Source organism: Bison bison, unplaced genomic scaffold (assembly GCF_000754665.1).
Source record: "Bison bison bison isolate TAMUID 2011002044 unplaced genomic scaffold, Bison_UMD1.0 scf7180017864384, whole genome shotgun sequence".
Lineage (NCBI taxonomy): Eukaryota > Metazoa > Chordata > Mammalia > Artiodactyla > Bovidae > Bison > Bison bison.
The window spans coordinates 11,490,050-11,514,488 of record NW_011494956.1 but is presented as its reverse complement, the minus strand read 5'-3'; the positions used below and the strand labels follow the sequence as shown (position 1 = coordinate 11,514,488).

The 24,439-nt window shown below is 43.1% G+C and overlaps 1 protein-coding gene across 1 annotated transcript in view; it reads right to left on the bottom strand.

Moving 5' to 3' along the window:
* Positions 1–24,439, bottom strand: part of NMNAT3 (nicotinamide nucleotide adenylyltransferase 3) — a 122,163-nt gene that overhangs the window by 2,894 nt on the left and 94,830 nt on the right. Inside the window, exons 3-4 of the mRNA XM_010858205.1 lie at positions 11,412–11,595; positions 5,574–5,656 (exon numbers count right to left, since the gene is read on the bottom strand). Of these exons, the coding sequence (XP_010856507.1) occupies positions 5,574–5,656; positions 11,412–11,595 (267 nt within the window). The remainder of the gene's footprint in view (positions 1–5,573; positions 5,657–11,411; positions 11,596–24,439) is intronic.

The window sequence follows — 24,439 nt, the reverse complement described above, 5'->3', positions numbered from 1 at the left end:
CATGTCATAAAGAGGTCAGAGATCCCGCCTCGGTTGGGTACTGGCTGCTGCGGGGCTGGAGCTGAGATCCTTCCCTGGGCCTCAGTTTCCCTGTCCATGAAACGATGGCACTGGACTTGATTACTCATTTTAAGGCATCATATGTAATTATAGAAACATACTTCAAAAACTTTAGCAGTGTACTACTGGTATAATAAAATGATATTCAAACATTTATTAAGACATGTATTCATGAATTCTCCAGGTTAAGAACTAGGACTCTAGAGCCAGACTGTTTATATTCAGATCCTGACTCAGCCATCTGACAGCTATATGACCTCAAGTTTAAAATGAGGATATTAACGCTATTTATCTCATAGGATCACTTTAGAATTGAATGAACTTATAGAACACTTAGAACAGAGAACAGAAAAAGTGTGGCATGTGTTAACTACCATCCATCCATTCATCCATCCATCCATACACCTACTTCTCCACCAATCCACTCACTGGCACATTCACCAAGCACTCATGGAGAGTGTCCTAAGTGCATTTAAAAATTATTCAGTAACTTAGACTTTTCACTCATTTGGGCTGGTCCCATTGCTTACATAGGTCCCATGGGGCTTCCCTGGTGGCTCAGAGGTTAAAGCGTTTGCCCACAATGCGGGAGACCTGGGTTTGATCCCTGGGTCGGGAAGATCCCCTGGAGAAGGAAATGGCAACCCACTCCTGTATTCTTGCCTGGAGAATCCCATGGATGGAGGAGCCTGGTGGGCTACAGTCCATGGGGTTGCAAAGAGTCGGACATGACTGAGTGACTTCACTTTCACTTTCACTTTCATTGCTTACAACATGTATGTGGGTTCAAGCTATTCTATACCTGTAAGATTTTACTCTACTTTCTTATTTATCTGACCACTGTAATATTGAAAGAGACCAGTGTTTGATCTTTCAAGCAATTGAATTGTTGTTTTGTGCTCTTCCTATGGGGGAGGTTAAGAGATGTGCATTGAATTCCAGGGCCTCCTGGGGTCTGGGGACACCTTCCTGTTCCCACAGGTCAGGGTTTCTTCTCCTGTGGGTTTCTGTGGGGATGATCTCCACATACCTGCTTCAATATTAAATACTGTTTGAATTTATTAACAATGACAGTATGGAATACAATTCACTCTGAGCCCTTGCCCAGAGGGAACAAGTACCCACACCTGCCCCCTCCCCCATGCCAAAAAGCATGCCATGGGACTGGTGCGATGGGTCCCTCCTGCCAGCCACACACACCTTAGACCCCAACTCTGGGCACTCCTGTCATCAGGCCCCTTAAAGGCAGTTACATTTCCTTTCAGACCCATTCATATCACTGGTACGAGATCTGCAGACCCAGTTACTCTGGGAGTCCAGTCTGTAAGTCTGAGGTTTTGAATAAAAGCTGCCAATTTGATTTGTCTTAACAGTGACTCAGTGACATAAATAGATGTCCATGGGCGTTTTGGGGCAGTGTGCCCTGTCTTTGAATAACCACAGGCTCTGGAGAGCAGATGAAGCAGATTCACACAGAAAGCAAGAGAAATGCCACCAGGACCTGTCTGTTTGAATGTCAGAGTTGCCCACACTCTGACATTAAAGAGCACCAACCCTGAGGCCAGTCAGCCCTGGGTTCCAATCTCAGGTCTGTGAGGACCTTGGGGTAGTTACAGCTGATGGGCCTGTTTCCTCAGCTATAGTAGGGATAATAAAGCCTCCTTTGGGAGTTATGGAAGTTGAGTGATGGTGAGAATGTAATGGAAACTTCCTGCCTAGTGCAGCAAATGAACACAGGCATGGAGGGTGGTGTCTGGAGTGTAGGACTTCTGGGTCTAGACAGGATACCTACGACGAAGCCAGGTATTGGGATCTGAAGTGTGTGTGCGTGCTCAGTTGTGTCCGACTCTTTGCAACCCCATGGACTGTAGCCCACCAAGCTCCTCTGTCCATGAAATTTTCCAGGCAAAAACACTGGACTGAGTTGTCACTTCCTACCCTAGGGGATCTTCCTGACCCTGGAACTGAAGCATCTCCTGCATTGGCAGGTTGATTCTTTACCACTGAACCACCAGGGAAGCCCACTGGTATATGAGGGGAACGCCCCAACTAATCATACAAGTACCAAGGCCACCTTGGAACAGACAGTGTGAAATGCAAACAGAGGAAGCGTCTGCTCTGGCTGTATGGAAAGAGAATCCTCTGAGCTGTGCTCGGCCCCAGCAGCCAAGGCAGGGACCATCTCACGAGCGACAGAACTGGGCTATTAAAGGACTGCTGCTAAGTCGCTTCAGTCGTGTCCGATTCTGTGCGACCCCAGAGATGGCAGCCCACCCGTCCCTGTGATTCTCCAGGCAAGAACACTGGAGTGGGTTGCCATTTCCTTCTCCAATGCATGAAAGTGAAAAGTGAAAGTGAAGTCGCTCAGTCGTGTCCAACTCTTAGCGATCCCATGGACTGCAGCCTACCAGGCTCCTCCGTCCATGGGATTTTCCAGGCAGGAGTACTGGAGTGGGGTGCCATTGCCTTCTCCAATTAAAGGACTGAAAGTGTCCCAAAGTGTGACACCCACGTGGCCCAGGACAAGGCAATCCACACGCCTCTGGGTGAGTCCAAGGAGGACCACAAATCACAGCGGTGATGGGCAAAGCAGGGCCCTGGCAGCCAGAAGATGCTGAGCTCAGCTGCAGAGTAAAACAGCACATGGCAGAGTGCACGGCACACAGCATGGTCCTTTGGCAACAGGTCACCGGTAGCATGTAAGGTACCTCATCAGAAGCCAAACTTACGCAAGAAAAACTCCACCTTTCTTTTTTAATTGCTCTATTTTTTTTTCTGATGACAAACATGAAATCTGTGTTGACTGTGGACCGTGTGGAAAATATAAGTATTTAAAATAGAAAATAACAACAATAATTCTGCTTTCTACAAAAATTTGTCAATATTTTGGTGTATTTCTTAGTCTTTTCTATTTAAACATGCAAATAGATGTGAAAGTACATTTACATATGTTTATATACTTGAGATTATCCAGTCTTGTATCCTGATTTTTTTCCCACTTACCTCCTAAGTGTTTCGCCATATCATGAAAACCTTTTGTGTGGGTTCTTCATCCTATATTATATACAGTAAATTTACTTATACATTCCCTAACATTTTAACACTGAGGTTGCTTTATGTTCTGCCATTATAAAAATTGCTGTGATAAACCTCTTTCTCATAAGTCTTTGTCCCAATTTCTAATTACCTCCTCAGGCAGATTCCTAGAAGGGGAATTTATCAAGCAAAGGGCACACACATTTTTAAAGCCCTGGATATATTTTGGTAAATTGAAAAGCCCACTTTTCATTCAATGTAAACTTTCTTTTTTTTTTCAAACTTCCTTTTTTAACAGTTACTTTGGAAGAGAACAAGAGTAGGATTTAGGGTTTGAACGGACAGAAAGGGAATAAGGGACAAACCCCCAATGTCATAGGGCCAAGCAGAGCAGGCTAGTAGCCCCTGGACAAGCACATCCAAAAAGAAAGTGGGGTGACTTGAAGTGGTGGAAGGGGAACTGGTTTCTTAGGGAGGGTTCCTTCTTAGAGAAGGGCGTTACAGGACAGACAGCTTTTCAACAGCAGAGCCACAAAAGGAGGTGGGAGAAGAGGCAGGCCAGGCAAAGAGACAGGGCTTCTGGAAGCATCTGCAGAGCGGTGAGAAGCTGGGAGCTTCAGTGTGGAATCCCTCCTGCCTCACTGGCAGCTACTCCCTTCTCTCACCACAGGTTCCAGCATCCTGAATGGCATGGGGTGGCCAGCACTTCCTGCCCTGCGTGCCTTACTCAGCTGCTCCTCTGCCCCCAGGTGTCCCCCACCCCAGATAACCTACAGGTCCTGCAAGTGGTGATGCAGCGTTGCCTCCTCCAGACTGCTCCCCTATCCACACCTGGACTCACTGCCATCCATAGATGATCTCCAGATCAGGGCAGGTGCTGGGCAGGCCACCTCTGTTCTCACCCAGCGTCTCGAGAACTCTATCAGGAGTGACTGCTGAGCCAGAGGTGATTCAGAAAGAAGACAGAGGGCTGAGAATGAGCACTGTGTGCTGTGCTCAGGGCTGGGGTCAGGTGAGGAGGAGCCCCTGCTGGCTCCGGAGGAGAAGCGGACAGGGAGGCCAGAGGAATGTAATCAATACTGGAGAAGCTGATTATATAGGAAACTCTGTAGCTCCTTCTTTCTTGGGTTCCCACTCAACAGCACAGTTCCCCAGACTGGAGGTAAAGCAGATCCCCAGTGTGCCTGTTAACCATTGAGTTCCAGGCCTCTTCCCCACAGGAGGTCTGGGATGTGGCCTGGGCTTCAGTGTTTTTAATAAGCCGCCCAGGTGATTCTGCTGTGAGTGATGCTTTGATCGGCATCCGAGGACTGCAGTGGGAAACTTGAGGGCATTTTCAAGGCCTCTTAATTAATTTATTTTTAATATATATTTTTTTCAGATTCTTTTTCGTTATAGGTTATTGTTCCCTGTGCTATACAGTAGGCCCCTGTTGTTACCTATTTTATATATAGCAGGGTGTATATGTCAATACCAGACTCCTAGTTTATCTCTTCTCACCCCACCTTTCAAGTCCTTTTAGGAGAGCGGTTCCCAGTCTGTGTTCTGGGGAGCACCAGTTCTGAGGAATACTAATATGCATTAAAAAGAGCCCCATGATTAAAAAGTGCTAAGAATGGCTTCAATCTACATCCCTTCCTCATTAGTCCCATATACAGGAACATAGTTAAGGCTCTGAAAAGTCCTGTAAAATTCTAAGACGGCATTGTAAGCGTGTTTAACCATGACAATCTGGAGGTCTCCTCATAGGGAAATAGTGTCCCACCAGCTAAAGTTGGGAGAGCTGCTGGAGGCAACCCCACGGAAGAGCCTGTTGGAATGCTGGCCGGGTGGGACCAGTGATCCCTTGCTCCTGGCCCACCCTGTCCCCCATCACTGTGCTCTGATTTATGTGCCTGAGGGGGCTGTGCATTTAACCCCTGGCACCAGGGCTGCCATGGGAGGTGCTCTGAAATCACAGCTGACAAGGTTCCATCAAACACCAGGAGCTGACCACAGGGTAGAAACCCAGGGTTACAGATTAAAAGGAAGATCCAAACAGACGTTAAATCCCTTAAAACTAGGTTTCCTTTTCCGAGTAAAACACTTGAGTAACAATGCTATACAGTGGTAGATTAAGCGATATAACGGCACATTTTGTATTCAAAAAGGCTAAGGCTTTCAAACTAGCTCAGCAGCACCCAGAAGTTGATCCCAGCTTTGTCCTGGCTGTAATCCAGGTCACAAGCGCAAGTCATAAGGTAGGTAAACTCCTTTGGGGCAGGAAATCCCACTTTAGTAAACAACGATTTACAAGGGATGGTGGCAGATTGTTTAACCTGACTTTTCAACACGGAAAGTGTCACCCCAAGCAGGCTTCAAATACTCTTACCTGTGCCCAGGGGCTGTGGCTCACATGGGTTCTCACCTGAAGCCCTGACATCTCACCCCCTCTCCCATGCTCCGCACCCCCGACAGAGCAGAGGGTTAGCACCTACCTGCGGAAGCGGGGGAGCTGGCACTGCCTTGGTCTGGGTCTTCCATCCGGGGCAGAGATCTGAGCAGTTCGCTGTGATGATGCCTGTGGGGTAAGCATATGGGCTCAGGGTGCATCCGTGTGGCCTATAGTCCCCCCACCACCCAGGGTGGGTCTCTGGTTTTTAAGTCTCATTCTGCCTTTGTCCATTTAAGGTAGCTCATTCCACAAATATGTACTGAGGGCCTACTGTGTGCTGGGCCTTATGCCAGGTGATGCATCTGGGTGCTCACAGACCACCCCATCCAAGACTGCCTTCTATGAGCCCCAGCTGAAAGGAGGAAACAAGCAGATTTCTACTCTTTTAAGTATTTTCTTTCCGTAGCTCACTTTTTATAAAAGTTGAATAGGGATTAAGGACCTGGGCTATTAGAATCAGACCTGAGTTCCGAGTACAAATTTTCAGTTGTAAAAAGCTGGAATAATGTAGCTACTTTTCAGACTTCTGTGAATGTAAGTACGTTACCACACAGTAAGGGCTGGCACCGGGTTTCCCTGATGGCTCAGCAGGTGAAGAGTCCACTTGCAGTGCAGGAGCCCTGAATTTGATCCCTGAGTTGGGGAGATCCCCTGGAAAATTCTCTGGACAGAGGAGCCTGGCGGGCTACAGTCCATGGGTTCACAAAAAGTCGAATACGAGTGAGCGGCTAACACTTTCAAGCGCTGGCGCAGTGCGTGGCCCATAGCTGCCTCTCAAAACAGAGGCTTGCTCGGATCATAAGCTAGTACTTTAGAACCTGACTGGGTCATGGCTCAGAGCCTGGTTTGGAGCTTGACTGCCGGGGTTGAATCCAGTCTCTCCCATCAGCCAGCAGTAGGACCCTGCGTGGGTGTTTCATGTCTCAGTACCTGCAAAACGAGGAACGATGACAGTGCCTGCCTCCCAAGTGTGGTTATGAAGATGCAAGGAGTAGATGTGCAAAGTCCACGGAGGGGTGTAGAGCGCAGAGCAAATCGCAAATCTCGTTATATGTTAGCAGTTTGGATGTGATTAGACTTACACCCATTTGGTAGGCCTGGCTCTTTTAGCAATCTGTCTTCTGAAAGTCAAGAGATACCTGTGCCTTCTTTTTAATCAAACACGGGTAAGCACTAAGTCTTGTATAAATCTGATCTTCCGTCTTCCGCCTACTGTATTATCCATTGACTGGAGCTGTGTTTGGGGAAAAGTGCCTGATGGGAGAAGCAGGTATTTTCAGTACGAGTGGCTGGGTTCAAGTGTAGGCTCTCCTGCTTGTACGCTGCTGGATGAGTCATGAACACTCTCAGAGCCTCACTGACCTCTGTTATTTGGTCAGGAAAGTTAATGGCGACCTTGTCTACACTGAGTATCACAAGACCATTAAGGAGCAAGAGCTTCTCCCTGGCTAGGGAAGAGGCTGATGCGGATTGTTAGGAGAAGGTGCAGTGTAGAAGTTAAGTTCTAGAATGAAACTGCCTGGGGTGGTATACTGGTTCCAAATAGTAGCGCTGGAATCTTCTTGGGTGTCTTAAGCAATCTGCCTCCCTTTCCTCATCTGTAGAATGGGGGACAATGACAGTACCCACCTCAGAGAGCTATAATGAGGCTGAATTAAAGAGCTGAGCACGGCCCATCCACAGAAAAGTGCCCAATCAACATGAGCTGTTATTAACAGCCTTACTCTCAGTCTTTCTTCCCCACCAGATTGTGAACAGGAAACTCATTTAATTTATCCTTATATTCTTGGTACCTAGGAAACTGCTTACCTAAAGTCAGCTGAATTCAGGAAAGATGGAAGGGGGATAAATAAATACATTTAGTTCAGGTCTAAAGTCCTTCCTGATGGTCTCAGAGACTCACCTGAGTCTTCTTAGGGCCTTGCTGGACTCGTCTGTGCTTCCATTATTGTCTTTTTTAAACATATAAATGTGCAGTTTTTATTTTTAAAATATTTTCTTGGCCATGGCACATGGCATGTAGGATCTTAGTTCCCCAACCAGGGAGTGAATCAGCACCCCTCGCACTGGAAGCACGGAGTGTCAGCCACGGGACCATCAGGAAAGTCCCGCCATTATTGTCTTACTGCTTCAGTTTTAGAAAGCATCACCTCTTGAGGCTTCACTCCCAGATTAGTCTGGAATTTCACAACAGATGGAAACAGGTTCGGGTGCCATCTTTACTTTCTCATTGTAGGACTCTGAATATGTTGTTGACTCTTTCAGAACCTGTTTCCTCATCTGTGAAATGGGGCCAAACTCATCTACTTCTCAGAGTTGCTGAGCTGCCTAGTTATTATGTTTGGCACACATAGTAGGTGATCAGTAAAAGCTGGTATTATCATTTTATTTTTACTGACCTTGAAGCCCCTGGTTCAAGTTGACCCTGCTTTGAATAGTAGCTGGAACTCTGGTGTGCAAAAGGCTACTTTCAGTGCCAAATGCATCTTCCTCACAGACCTCTACTCTGCCTTTGTGGGGTGGGGTAGGGGGTCATTGCTTCCTTTTGTTGCTTGCCTGAGTGGTACCCTGGTGTCCCCGGCCTTGGGCCTGATGACTGACCCTGGCAGCATATTCTTTGTGTCCTCAACATCCCCTGGTCTCCAGCTAAGCCTGGTCAGAGGGTTACTGCAGAAGAAACAGAGTCAGCCACGTGGTGTTCCCCTCTGTAGATCACTGGTTTTGAAGATGGCCATATGTATAGCTTCAGAGTCCAACAGACTGGGGTTCCACCACTTGCTTATCTGTTGTGCAACTTATTTAACTTAGCCTCTCTGAGCCTCAGTTTCCTCATCTGTAGGATGAGGACAACACAGGCTCATATTTGCCAAGGGGCACATGAGCTGCTGCTGCTGGACCACATCGAATGGCATCATGACCAAGGCCTGCCCAGCATGGGGAAAGGGCGAGTGAAATAAGCTATCAAGTGCTCTAGAAGCATGGAAGCTGACCCAGATTTTAAAAATTTAGAATAAAAATAAGCAACTTGATAAGGAGAAAGAGAACACTCGATAAACCCTACAGTGAATTGACTTCATAGTGATGTATGTCACTGTCGCCATGATGTAGATTCATTGTTGACTCCACCAAGTGTTAGTTGCTCAGTCCTGTCTGACTCTTGCAACCCCATGGACTGTAGCCCACCAGGCTCCTCTGTCCATGGGACTTACCAGGCAAGAATACTGGAGTGGGTAGCCATTTCCTTCTCCAGGGGATCTTCCCAACTGATGAATAGAACCCGGGTCTGATGCACTGCAGGCAGATTCTTTACCATTGAGCTACCAAGAGGATACTAAATGGAGCAAAAGGGTGGGAGCATTCTAGAGCATTCTACCATGTTTCTAGAATCACCTCACTTTACAATTTTAACCAGATTTTCAATCTTAAAAAATGTTTTTGATAATTTTAGGAAAACATTAGTAATTAAACGAAATTTCTAATGAAGGCCACTCCAAATACTGAAAAGACTCTTAACTGGCTGATAAAACACTGCTGCCTTTATCAGCGGATTCTCAACCTTGGCTGCACAAAATAAATCATTTGGGAACCTTTAAAATATCCATGCCTAGACCTTGCCTATTACCCTAGAAAAATCATAAGCTTGGGTAGGAGAGGTTGAACATTAAAAAAAAGCTTCCCAGGTGAGTCCTACAGCCAGGATTGAGACCACTGGTTTGGATCGATCCTGGTATTAATCATAAAACATGATTCACACACTTGGTGACTGAGACTGTGGGCCTCAACCCTGGCCACACATTAGAACCACTAGGGAGCTCTTAACAATCCTGACGCCCCGTCCCAGACCAATGACATCCCAGTCTCTGGGGTAAGACTCAGGCTTCTGTGCTTTTGAAAGCTCTCTTGGTGATTTGGTGTGCAGCCAGGGCTGAGAAGCATCTGTCTAAAGGATACAGTAAAAGGAGAAAAAGAATGCATCCTGTAAATCTTAGGCCTGCATTTTGTAGCAGGATATTAATATGTGGTACTGTGGTCAAATCCTATTTACCCGTGAATGGCTTATCTGTTATGAGAATAAACTATGGGCCAATTAGGGACGCGGGGAAGGTATTCTTTACCAACTGAGGTGGAATTGCAGGCAGATTCTTTACTAACTGAGCTATCAGGGAAGGCCCTAATGTTATTAAGCCCCTATTATAAACCAGGTGGGCACTTTCCTGGTAGCTAGGCTGGTAATGAGTCCGCCTGCAAGGCAGCAGACCTGGGTTCGATCCCTGGGTTGGGACGATCCTCTGGAGAAGGGCATGGCAACCCACTCCAGTATTCTTGCTTAGCAAATCCCCATGGACAGAGGAGCCTGGTGGGCTACGGTCCATAGGGTCTCAAAGTGTCAGAGAGGACTGAGCGACTAAGCACAGCACATAAGCCAGGTGCTTTCCTGCACCACCTCATTTAATGTACACAGTATCCCAGTGAAGTGGATGATGTCATCCCTATCTTATTAGTTGAAGAGAGAGCCCGTCTCACTTACCTCAAGTCACTTCACTAGTGAATTTGGCTCCAAGATCTGGGCCCGAGGCCACAGCGCCTCCCACAGGGTGGAGGAGGACCGCGTCTCTTTGTTTCTAACTGCATACTAAAGCTAAATGATTTGTGGGATTATCTGATTTGTTTCTACTCCCCTCTATTAGCCTAGATAAAGGAGAGCTGACTACATTGTTTATTCTAAAAGGATGATCTAGGTGTAAATTTATTCCTTATGTTAAAAAAAGAGCATATATCTAACAATTATTTCATATTTGCTCTCCTTCAATTTGGCAACAGATATTGAAGAAGCACTACAACTGAATACTTCTAGCTGGTTCTTTCCCCTGTAAAGGGTAAGTAATAAGAACAGGATATGGAAACTAAATATTTACCTTTTTTTTTTGCTAAAGGTAAACATTTTTTCTCCCAAGTGACTTTCAAGAGTAAAAAGTAAAAACCAAATTATGGGCAGGCCTGCCAATTTTTCAACCTGGCCCCTTGTGTCTAGTCTCTGACGAGTCTAGTGCTTCCTTATGAATAAAAGACAGCCCACAGTCTGCAGTCCCTTCCAGCCGAGCTGGCTGTCGGCAGTGACAGGCAGACCCGCCTCTCAGTCCCCTCTGACAGGCAGGACAGGTGAGGTCTCCTGCTTCCCTAGCAAACTCCCAGGAAGGTTTCCCCGACACAAGTCAGAGACTGACTGTCCTCATATACAGGGCTTGCTGGGGCTTTTAAACAGCTCCATTACTTAATGCTGAACACTAATAGCAATTCTAAAAGAAAAAAAATTCCTGTGCAACTATCTCTAGATTCATAGTTCTTTTTCAAGTCCAGATTTAGAGAACCCAGAATTTGTACAATTAGAAAGATGGCCCATTATATAGATGCAGTTTTCAACCTAGTGGATGATGACAATAATAAAAGGTCTCACTTACTGTGTATGATTATGTGGTTCTGGGTCAGAAAAATGATTTACATTTTTGTGATCCTTGTTAGGTTATACTGTGCCCATTTTGCATGTGAGAAATGTGTCCTGGAGAAGTCATCATGTGTCTAATGTCAGACAGCTACTGAGTGGTAGCCCTGGACCCTGGATGCTTCAGCCTTCTGAATCGAGACTGGGCTTTTCCACAAAGAGTACCCTGAAGGGTAGTGGTTTGTGATTTGTTTACTCAGGGTCTCTCTGAGAAGGTGAACCTGTCGGTCTCTCTCGCTCTACGGATAAACACTTGCAGGACTTGGGTGCGAGGATCTGGCTGAAGCCCCACTCAACCCTCCATCCGTGCCTCCCACCCTGCGGGCTCTGCGGACATGATCGGGGCCCCTGCCCATCCCACGTGCGCATGCCCACTGTTACCTCAGCACCTTGATTGTCTCCATCCACTGCGCCTGCTCGCTCTCCCAGGAGTCCACCCGGATCCAGTCGGACGTCTGCAGGGCCAGCCGGGCCATGGCCACACGGTGCCGGGCAGCCACAAGGCCTTTCTTCCGGTAGTTGTCATTGACAGGAGAGATGATGCCCCCAATCACCTGGTACCTGCCTAGGCAGGGGAGAGCAGGGGTGTTGCTGGCACGGGGGCTTGCCACCTGGCCACTGGAATCCAGGCAGGCACTAAAAATCTCGGGGCCTCATCCTGAGTGGGAACAAACACTGGCATTCTCTGCTGGGCAGGTCAGCTCCCTTGGGTCAGGTCAAGGTGCTGCCTTAGGCATCATGTGCCTCTTCTCCAGAGTCTTCTATGCCCTGGAGTAGCTGAGAGGGGGCTGGGAGGGTTGGGCTCAGGCCAAGGCTCCTGGGTGGCACTGTGGACAGTTAGGGTCAGAACACGTTAGCGGAATACAATGGCTCCCCTGTGTGCGCCTCCTCTAATCACGCGTGGGACAATAGCTACACATGGCTTCTTAGCTCAAATAGGAGATTCTGTGGATCAAAGAGAAAGGAATGACATGTCCCCCAGAGCAGGTGGGTGAGGGGATGCAAACTGACTGCACAGGGCCACCACTGGCTTTGGAGGACTGTGCTGCTAAGGGAGGGAAGACCTACTTTGACGATGACGTGGGCCGTCTATGAACAATGCTGCATGGCTTAGCTACAGAACAGGGCGGTATAGATTTAGAGCTGCAGTGAACTGTAGAAGCTATAGGGAACCATTGTGGAAAGAGCATGAATGGGGCTCAGAGAGCCTCTGAGTGGGACTCAGGTGGGAGCTCCAGTTCCATCACTCACTAGGATGCCTTAGGCAAGTTACCAAGATATTTGAAAGAATAAAATGCTGAGTCAATTGAGCTCCAGTTTTCCCTTCTGTAAAATGGGATAATAGGTGCTTGGCAGCACCTCGTGGGAAGGATGAAATATAATATCTATGAGGGGAGTTAATATTTTAACTTAGTACATGCTATATTAAAAATTGTATTATAAGATATAAACATGCACATAAAAGAGCATGAAAAAATACAGTTTTACAAAGAGTTATAAAGTACATCCTCTTCTAATCCTCGCCCAGGTTAAGATACAGAAGTTCCTTATCACCACCCCCACACTCTGATGAAAACTAATCACTATTCGCACTTTTCTCCCTGTGCACACAAGCACCTGATGCGAAGAGCTGACTCATTGGAAAAGGCCCTGATGCTGGGAAAGATTGAGGGCAAGAGGAGAAGGGGACGACAGAGGATGAGATGGTAGGATGGCATCATTGACTCAATGGACATGAGTTTGAGCAAACTCGGAGATGGTGAAGGACAGGGAAAATGCTGCAGTCCATGGGGTCACAGAGTCTGACACAACTGAGCGACTGAACAAAGATCAACAATTCTCACTTTTTCATAATTCTCTTGCTTTCCTTTATAACTTTACCATGTATTTATGCAGCCTGAAAAAACAAAGATTTTTGCCTGCTTTTGAAACTTTAAAAAAATGGAATCATACTGAATTGTTCTTTCCATAAGCCATTTTTGTTTTGTTAATAAAATTCATGTAGTCCAACCAGTTTTATTGCTACATAATATTCTATTGCATGATTATATACCAAATAATTGATCTGTCTTATTGTTGATAGATTTCATTTGATTCTGGCTTTAGACAATTACCGACAATGCTGGTCTGAAAATGCTTGCACAAGTCTCCCTGTGTGCACAAGCATATATTTCTTAGGATATGTACCCTTCCTAAGAGTGAAACTGCTAAACCATTGGGTAGATGTATTTGCAGCTTTACTAGATAATGCCAAACAATCTTCTAAAACGGTTATAGATATTTACTCTCCAATCAGCAGTGTATGAGCATTTCATTTGCTCCACACCATCGAGCAAATAACCATACAGGGTTATTGTCAGGATTTTCCCATCTGATGGATGTATAGTTATGGCTCATCGTGATTTTAATGTTCCTTTTTCTGCTTACCAATGAGCCTGAGCATTTATTCATATATATTATTAAGCATTCAAGCTTAATTCTTTGTGAAGTGCCTGTTTAAATCTTTTGCCTTTATTTCAGGTTTCTGCCTTTTTATCATTGATTTGTAAAGTTCTTCATCTATTTCAAATATTGGCCCTTTGTTGGTTGGTTGTACATGTCCTAAATAACTTCTCTCACTTGTCTTATTGTTCTTTTTGTGGAATCAAATGTCCTGAATTTTTATGTAGCTGGGTTGTTAGGTTTTTTCCTTTATGGCTAGTGCATTTTGTGTTATAAAGGTATTTTCCTGTATTATCTCATAAAGTGTTATAGTTTTGTTTTTCACACTGGTGTCTTTGCACATGACGGGCGTCCTATTAAAAGTATTTTCCATTTGGATAGTCAATTACTCCAGCATCATTTACCAAAAAGAGCCTCCGCCCCCCTGCTGTGCAGTGTCACCACGTGGGATTCCTAGCGTCCATCTGTGTACCAGCTGCTTTCTCCGCTCTGCTATGTTCTGTGGTTCTATTTACTATTTACTGTCCCTAGACAACGTCACACTGCCTTATTTAATGGAGCTTTAGTACACTTCTTAATGTGATTAAGTAAATCTTCCTAACTTGTTCTTCTTCGAGTGTTTCAGCAAGTCTTGACTCTGTACTTTCCACATACATTTTAGAAAGCATTTGTTAAGTTCCACAAAGATGAAACAGCCCCCCAAACCTGCTGAAATTTGATAGGAATTGGATTAAATCTATAATTCAATTTAGGGAGAATTGACCGTTTTATAATATTGAGCCTTCCATTACATGAGCATGGTATTTCTTTCCATTTGAAGTGAAGTGAAATCCCTCAGTCGTGTCCAACTCTTTGCAACCGCATGGACAGTAGCCTGCACCAGGCTCCTCCGTCCATGCGATTTTCTAGGCAAGAGTACTGGAATGGGTTTCCATTTCCATTTGTTTAGGTCTTCCTAAATATTTCTAAACAAAGTCTTACAATTTTTCTTGTACAGCACTTAACACGTCTTTTGTAAGATTTATTTCTAGATTCTTGATATTTTTTGATGCCATTATAAATGATACTTCTAAAAATACTTTTTTTTTTCTCCTTGTTGATGTGCAGAAATATAACTGACTTAGGTATCTTGAATGTGTATCTGGTAAGCTTGCTAAACTCTCTCATTAATTCTAATAGTTTACCTTCAGAGTCTTAATCTTCTATGTCCAAAATACCAACAATTTTACCGTTTCATTTTCAATTCTTTTACACTTTATTTTTCTTGTTGCATGGTTTAAGACCTCTGGTATTATGCTGAACAGAGATGGTATTAGCAGGAATCCTGTATTATGCCCACTACAAGAGGAAAAACTTCCAAGCTCTGTTATTACATATGATGTTTGCTATAAGTTTTCTGTGGATATCCTTTCTCACGTGTGGCAGAGAACATGCTATGTGTTCATCAGGACCCATTTTTATTTTTCCTCTTTCAGAGCTTATAGGAAGCTAATATTTCCGTTTCTCTTGAAATTAGGTTGGGTTTTTTTGTGATTTGGCTGAGTTATAGTCCCTGATGGCTCAGCTGGTAAAGAATCTGCCTGCAGTGCAGGAGATGCAGGAGATGTGGGTTTGATCCCTAGGTAGGGAAGATCCCCTAGAGGAGGGCATGGCAACCCACTTAAGTATTCTTGCCTGGAGAATCCCATGGACAGAAAAGCCTGGTGGGCTATAGTCCATAGGGTGACAGAATTGGACTTAACTGAAGAGACTGAGTCATGGGATGTGGGTAGAATTGATGTATGCACCAAGTAGACTTGGCCATAAAAACCCTTGCATGACCCTCCAGCTCTTCATAGTGGATCTGAAAGCTACTATTAAGACAGCAAAGTCTATGGGACCTACCAGGATCCCTGAGACACAGGGATTCCTTCCTGAGCTTGGGAGGAAACTATCCATGTAGATCTTCTGAATCTACATGGGATTTAGCTGATGAGAGATAAACCTTATTTAGTGCATTAAGCTCCTCAACTTGTGGCATTTGTTTCTTTAGCCTAGCATGGTCTGTCGTGACAAATATGCTATTTTAAAAGAGATGTTTAATGTCCAAAATACATAAAGAACACATACAATTAAACAACAATAACAACAAAATCCCAACTTAAAAATGAGCAGAGGAGGTAAGTGGACATTTTTCTAAAGAAGACATACAGAAGACCATTAGACACATGAAAAGAAGCTCAACATAACTAAACATCAGGGAAATGCAAATCAAAACCACAATGAGATATCACCTCACGCCTGTCAGAACAGCTATTGTCAAAAAGACAAGAAATCAGTGTGAGTGAGGATCTGGAGAAAAGGAAAACCTCTTGCACTCTTGGTGGAGAAGACAGTATGGAGATCCCTCAAAAAAATTAAGAATAGAACTACCATATAATCCAGCTATTCTACTTCTGGATATTTATCCAAAGAATACAAAAAATACTAATTCAAAAGATATACACACTGCTATGTTCACTGCAGCATTGTTTACAACAGCCAAGATATGCAGCAACCTAGGTTCCTAATCAGATAAAGAAGTTATGGTAGGGAAGCCCATATATATACACATATACAAATACATACATACATACAATGGAATACTACTCAGTCATGAAAAGATGAAATCTTGCCATTTGTTACAACACGGATGGACCTTGAGGGTAATATGCTAAATGAAATAAGTCAGAAGAAAGACGAATACTGTATGGTTTCACTCATATGTGGAATATAAAAAATAAACTAAAAAAAACCAAAACAAAACAAATGAACAAACCCAACAAAAAGAAACACAAACAGAGAATAGAGTAGTGATCACCAGAGTGGGAGGGGTGGAGGGAGGGTGAAATGGATAGAGGAGATCAATGGTATGGTGACAGCTGGGAACTAAATCTTCAGTGGTGATGGTATGCATGCATGTGTGCTAAGTTGCCTCCGTCCTGTCCAACTCTTTGTGACTCTATGGACAGTGGCCCATCAGGCTCCTCTGGCCATGGGATGCTCTAGGCAACAATACTGGAGTGGGTTGCCATTCCCTCCTCCGGGGATCTTCCCAATTCAGGGATCAAATCTGCATCTCTTATGTCTCCTGCATTGGCAGGCAGGTTCTTTACCACTAGTGTGACCTGGGAAGTCTGGTGAGGGTATACAGAAGTAAAAATATAATGTTGTACACATGAAACTTGCATAATGTTATAAGTCATTGTTACCATAATAAAATAAAAAAGATATTCTCAGCTATTCATAGTTTAAGAGCTTTTGTCATAAATGAATTCTTTGCAACTCTTGGAATGACTATGTGGTTTTTCTCCTTTAGTCAGTTAATACAGTGCATTGCATTGATTAACTTTCTAATCTTTAACATTGCATTCCTGAGATAAACAGTTAGGTCAAGATATATTATCTTTGTAATGTGCTGATGGATTTACTCTGGTAATATTTTTTTAGGAAGCAAGAGAAGTCTATAATTTTCTTTTCTCTTAATGTCCTAATCAGGTTTTGATATCAAGGTTATGCTAGCCTTATAAAAGCTGTTAGAAGTTCCCTTTTTCTATGCTCTAAAAAAGACTGTTTGGGTTTGGAATAACATTTTCCCCATAAGTGTTTGGTAGAAGCCACTGGTGAAGTCTTATGAGGCTGGAGCTTAAATTGTGTGATTTTTTTTTGACTACTGATTTAATTTCTGTAATGGTTGTAAAATAATTCAGATTTTAATTTCTTCATTATAATTTTTGGCAACTTTCATCTTTCTAGGATTCTGTCCATTTTATCTAAATTTTGAAATGTACTGGCATAAAGTTGTTCCCAATATTCTCTTATCTGTTTAGTGTCGATACCATCTGCAGGGATGTTCTTTTCATTCCTAATGTTGGTTGTGTTTCCATTCTTTTTCCTTGCTCAATCTTGCCAGAGGCTTGTAATCTTATTAGTCTTTTCAAAGGGCCAACCTTTGGCTATATTGAACTTCTCTGCTGAATGCTATTTTCCATTTCATCAATTTCTGTTCTTATTTTTATTAATCTTATTCTCCTACATTCTTGGTGCTAGTTTGCTGCTCTTTTTCTAATGGTGATAGATGTGCAACTAACTAATTTGCCATTTGTCTTATTTTCCTAATACAGTTAGGAATGCCTATATAGTTCTGGCTATAAAACTTCCCTATAAGCATGATTTTACTTGTATACTTGAAACATGACTTTACTTGCTTTTACTTTTTACTTGCATGTAAAGTTTTCATGATCATTTAGTTCAGAATACTTTCTATTTTTATACCTTTTCTGATCCATGAATTATTTACAAGTATTTTTTGTAATTACCCAAACAAACATATTGAGATTTTTGGTAACCTTTTTGTTACTGATTTCTGGCTTAGTTGCAGCTGTGAAGAACATACTCTATTGATTTCAATCCTTTGAAATGTGTTGATACTTGCTTTATGTCCTAGGGAATGATCAGTTTTAGTCAATGTTCCATGAGTACCTAAAAAATGTGTATTCTATGACTGCTGTGTGATCTTCTGTCCAACTACTCAATACTGCCAATTGCTTTTTTTAAATCTATGTTCTTATTTTGTCTGTTGTATTAGTTACTAAGAGAGGCATGTTAAAATCTCCCACTATGACTGTGAATTTTTCCATTTTTTCTTTTTAGTTCTTTTAACGTGTGCTTCATATATTTTAAGGCTATGTTATTTAGGTGCCTATGGCACCCCAGTCCAGTACTCTTGCTTGGAAAATCCCATGGACGGAAGAGCCTGGTAGGCTGCAGTCCATGGGGTTGCTAAAAGTCGGACACAACAGAGCGACTTCGCTTTCACTTTTCACTTTTATGCATTGGAGAAGGAAATGGCAACCCACTTCAGTGTTCTTGCCTGGAGAATCCCAGGGATGGGGGAGCCTGGTGGGCTGCCGTCTATGGGGTTGCACAGAGTTGGACACGACTGAAGTGACTTAGCAGCAGCAGCAGCAGCATATTTGTGATATCTAACATATCTATGAGTCAAGTCTCTCTCTATAGTAATCCTTTTTACTTAAAGTTTGTATGCCTGATAGTAATATAGACCCTAGCCTCAATAGTGTAACTTATTTTAAAATTATTATTATTTGATCACACTGTAGAGCATATGGGATCCTAGTTTTCCAACCAGGGATTGAACTTGCACACCCTGCATTGGAAGCACAGAGTCTCAACCACTTGACCACAAGGAAAGTCCCCAACAGTTTTATTTTGATTAGTATATGCATATCATATATTTTTTTTACCTTTTTATGTTCAACCTTTCTGTACTTTTGTTTTAGGCAAGTCTTTTGTAAATAGCCTGTAGCTGAATTAAAAATAATTTTTTTTTGGTCAAGCTCAACAGTTATTGACTCTTTCTTGGAATAAGTTAATTTACATTCAATGTGAATGCTAACAGACTTAAGTTTAAAGCTACCATCATATATTTTCCTTCTTGTAACATAATTTATGTTATGTTTGTTTTTTTTTTTTCCCCTCTTGTCCTGCTTGTGTTTGGGCTTCTTTTTTTTTTTCTCCTGGATTGGAATTAAATGTAGTCTTACATCCAAAGTAAATAAAGACCTTTCCCCTCTTCCTGAATCACATGAGGACTGGAGAGCTCTGTCCATGCTAGTGTTGTACATATATTAAACCTATTGTTTCCCCTTAGCTATTAGAACTTATTATTCTGTTTTATGCAACCAATGCTCATTTACATTTACCCATGTATTTGACATTTTCTTTGCACTCCATTTCTCTTTGCATACGAGACCTGCTTTCTGGAAATCACTCTCCTTCTGACAGAATATATCCTGTAGAATTTTCTTAAGTTAGTGACTTCCTGCCTGAAAAGACATTTTCAAGATACTACTCTCACCCCCAAAATATTCTTGCACTGTGTATGAACTCATTGGTTTGGCTATCATTTCTATTCAGTCCTTTGAAGTGAAGGTTCTGCTGTTTTTTGACTTTTAACTGATGCTGTTATGAAACCATCTTTAATCTAACTGCCATTTCTGTGAAGGTAACCTGTATTTTTCTGGTTGCTTTTAATATTTCCTTTGACTACACAGGGGGTTTCTGTTTACCCTGCTTTGGGATAAACAGATCCCTTAAATCTGGGCATTGGTATCTTTTTTATCAGACCTGGAAAATGCTTAGTTATTATCTCCTCAGAAAATGCCTCTGTCCCCTGTGCTCTGCCCGCTTCTTCTAGCTGATTGTGTAATATATAGCTCCCATGTCTCTTACCCTCTTTCTTGGAATTAGAAACAAATCTCTTTATCTCTTCACTCCATTCTTGATAATTTCATCTGATCTATATTCCAATTCACTAAGTTTGTATTTCTCTCTCTCTAGTCTGATTCCAAATCATTCATTGAATTGTTTACTTATTTTTTTGAGTCTTCCAATCTACAGCCATGTAAACATCTCCATTTGTCTTGGTCTTCTTTGATTTCTTCCATCAGTATTTTATAATTTTGAATAGTTTGTTGAGTTATAGCTAAGCATTTCATTTTCTTTAGATCAACTGTAAATGGAATTGTGTTTTTAATTTTGGTTTTTACATGTTTGTTATTAATATACATAAATGTGATTGACTTGGTGATTTTTAAAAAAGATTTGTTTTTGGCTGTGCTGGGTCTTCATTGTGGTTCACCAACTCTTCATTGCTATCTATGCATGGGCTTTCTCTGGTTGCAGTAAGTGGGGCTACTTTTCATTGTGGTGCACGGGCTTCTCATTGCTGTGACTTCTCTTGTTGCAGAGCACTGGCTTTAGGGTGTGGAGGCTTCAGTAGTTGTGGCTCAGCTCACAAGATCTAGAGTACAGGCTCAGAAGGTGTAGCGCACAGGCTTAGCTGCCCTGTGGCATGTGGGATCTTCCTGGACCAGGGATGGAATCTATGTGCCCTGCACTGGCATGCAGATTCTTAACCACCAGACCACCAGGTGAACCCTGTTTATCTTTATCTCACTTATTCTATGAAATTAAAAAAAAATTAGATTTCTTGGCATTGTCTACATAGACAACCATGTCATTTGCAAACAAGGAAAGTTTTATTTCTTCTTTTCTATATGTATGCCTTCTATTTCTTGATTTTTTTCCCTAAAATAACCATTTAGTGTTATAAATTTCCTTCTTGTACTGCTTTAGCTGCTATGTTATTTGCCATATTTTACTAATTTTTTGTGATAAAGAACAAGGTTTATTGTTGTGGGGGTTGCATTTTTTTTGTGGTGGTAAAATATACATAAAATTGACCATTTTAACCATTTTTAGATGTACAATCTAGGGATTGGCCATATTAGAATATGATGTATTTTCATTTTCACTCAGTTCTACGTTTTAAAAAATTTCTTTTGAGATTTTCTCTTTGACCCATGGACTATTTAGCAGTATGCTTAATATCCAAATGTTTTAATATTTTCCTGTTGTTTTATTGATTTCAGTTTGATTCCATTATGGTCATAGACTGTAATCCAAATGATTTCATTTATTTAAAAGTTGTTGAAGTTTGTTTTATAGCTTAGAATATGGCCTGTTTTAGTGCATGTTCCATGAGTCTTTGAAAAAAGCGTATTCTGCTTTTATTGATGGACAGTTACATGCACATGAATTAGATCCTGTTGGTTGATGGTGTTAGTTCAGTTCTCTTATAACCTTGCTGATTTTCTGTCTAGCAGTTCTGTCAGTTTCTGCAAGTGGAGTATTGAAGTCCCAAGTATAATGGTGAATTTGCTTATTTTGCTTCTCAGCTCTTACTAGTTTTTGCTTCATGTATTTTGAGACTCAGGTTTTGGTGTGCACACATTTAGGACTGTTATGTCTTCTTAGTTGAAGGTACCTACTGCACAACCCAAGGACCTAGTGTACAGCACAGGGAACTCTGCTCAGTGTTATGTGGCAGCCTGGATGGGAGGGTGTGCATGTGTATGTCTGGCTGAGTCACTTTGCTGTGCACCTGAAACTATCACGATATTGTGAATCAGCCCTACTCCAATAGAAAAAAAGTTTAAAATATCCCACACAAAAAATTACACCCTTCTACCACCCTTCAGAGACAAAGTCTGGTGTGTGTTAGGTGGGGGAGGGCATAGTGAAGGGGTCCAGCTGGGTTTGGAAATTGCAGAAGAGACAGACACACATTTTGCTTCCCACCTGGAGTTCTAGGAGGAGACCGCGTCCCATTGTCCTGTGCCAACACAGAACGGCATCAATAGAGTGGAAATGGCAGTGTGGTGAGTGCAGGCAGAGATGGTGTCAGAAAACACTCTCTCCCCTGCCTTCTGAGTTCCCCATCAGCTTTAGCAGGACATGGCAAAGGTCCAGGAATATCTCCGATTCCTCAAGAGGAGTACTAGGGGGGTGGGGTGCTGAGAAGTAAAGGTCAGGAGCAATAATAGGTGGGGGTACAGGGTACAGGTGTGCAGCCTAAAGTCAGGGGCCACGGCATTGGCAGTACCACGGAGAGCCCAGCTTGGGCCCAGATAGAAGCAGCAGTGCCTGAGCCAAGAGAAGCCAAGGAGGCTTCAAAAGTGGAGGCAGAGAGGACAGAGGCTGATGCCCAAGGGCAAGGGCAGATCCCTCAGCTGAAGGGCATTCAGATGCCAGGATGATAAGCCATCTCAAATGCTTAACTCACTCTTGGGAAAGTAGGCAGGAAAATAGAAACTTGATTGCAAACTGACCTATAAAAAAATAAGTTTAAAATCAGAAGATAGTTACCTTAAAGTGGCAATTTTTTTTTTTTAATCATTCATGGAAATGGTGGTTTAGAACAAGTTGAGTGTTACAGAAAGGAAAGGAAGTTGTAATTCTGCACATTAGTCTCACATTACACATGGAGGGTATTAGTTCTTTCTCTTTTCCTCTTTAAAAGAAATAGGGGCTAGGAGAACTAACTCCTATTGGGTGTCAACTCTCTTGGGAAATTTACATCCATTTAATCTTCACCTTAATCTCTGTTTTTCAAGGGGTGGGAGGCCAGGGGCTCCTCCAGGCAGCTCTGCTGAGCATCTTACATACTCAGGTGTCACCTGGGATGGCTTAGCTCATTTTGACAGGGGAGGTTATATACTGAGAAATCAATGCTTTGTTATAGTTCCCAGGAGAGGAGAGTCAATAAAAATAACAATTTGAGCTAAAACTCTGCCTTGCCCGCTAAATGGTTATGAATTTAAGTGTTTATCCTTCCCCACAACCCTACAATCCCTGTGTTGTCTCTTATGTGATCCCCTCTCTCCCTCTTGCTGGGTTTCCCAGGTGGTGCTAGTGGGAAAGATCCTGCCTGCCAATGCAGGAGTCATAAGAACCATGGGTTCAATCCCTGGGTTAGGAAGATATCTGGAGGAGAGCATGGCAACCCACCTCAGTATTCTTGCCTGGAAAATCCCTTGGATGGAAGAGCCTGGTGGGCTACAGTCCATAGGATCGCAAAGAGTCAGATACAACTGAAGCAACTTAGCACGCATGCAAGCATGCACTCCCTCCTGTTAGATGGAGGTACTTTTCCAGTGACCTCACTGTGGCCCAGACACACCTCTATTACAGCACTTCTATGATAATTATCTGTTTGTCTTTGTATTTCCTATGCATGAAGTTGAGGGTTCCTTAAGTATGTGAACCTATCATTTTATTCTGGGTAACATGGCCAGCACATCACTTAGTACGAAGCTATCCTTTCCTTACCTTGGGGTTATCATAGTAACAGGTGGCTATGCGTTTAACATGGCAGAAAGAATTCCTTGCTTATCTCCACCCACTCTGAAACTCAACAAAATGGCAGTAAAGGAATAAAAGAAGTATGAAATCACAAGGAAAGAGAACAGGGAAATAAACAGCAATAGGAAAGGTCAACACAATTTTGGAAGCTGGTGAACTGATGAACAAGGGTACCAGAGCTGGCAGAGTCTGCAGGCAGGGGAGACAGTAAGGTACAGACTGCCATGCATGGCACAAGCCCAGAGGAACCAACAACCTCCCAGTGAGGGTGCCAGAGGGTCTGAACACAGGAGGACTGGCTGGGGGTTTGTCTAAGGAGCCCTTGGATCCAACTGATTACCTTATTCTCCCATCCTGGCAAAAAACCAGATTTCTGCTTTCTGCCGAGGTTGGACCAGAGAGACCCCTGACTCCTGGGCATAGGTGAGTGGAGGAAGAATTACTGTTCTTAAGACAGGAGGGCTCCCAGAATACCAGATTGGAGCCACCTCTCTGGACACATTCTGGGGTCTTGGACATGGGGGCTGGACATATATCATAAGGACCACCAGCTTCGCCCACACACCCATAGCTTCCCGATGACACTTAGGGCCTGATCTGCAGATGGGAGTGGACAGCCCAGGGAAAGACCAGTTTTAGAAAGGTGCTGATCATGAAAGACAGAGACCAAAACAGCTGTCAGGAGGAAAGGAACTTGGAGGACATAAAAGCAAGGCAGAAAGCAAAAGGTAACTTCAAAAATCTTCAAATAGTATTTTCAGAAAACAAGGGGTGATATCCCATCTGTGAAACAAGAATGGGATATTTTATAAAGGAACAATCAGAGAACAGGACAAAGCTCTTAGAAATTAAAATACTCAGTCTGACTTACCTCACTCTGTATAACAGGTGCTAGGTCCATCTGTGAAACTACAAACGACCCAATATTGTTCCCTTTATGGCTGAGTAATATCCCGTTGTATACATGTACCACAGTTTCTTCATCCATTCATCTGTTGATGGACATCTAGGTTGCTTCCTCATCTTGCCTATTGTAAATAGTGCTGCAGTGAACACTGGGCTGCGTGTGTCTTTTTGAATTATGGTTTTCTCAGGGGATATGCTCAGTAGTGAGATTACTGGGTCGTGTAGTACAGATGAACCTAGTTGTGGGGCAGGAATAGAGATGTAGATGTAGAGAATGAACATGTGGACATGGGCGGTGGGTGAATCGGGAGATTGGG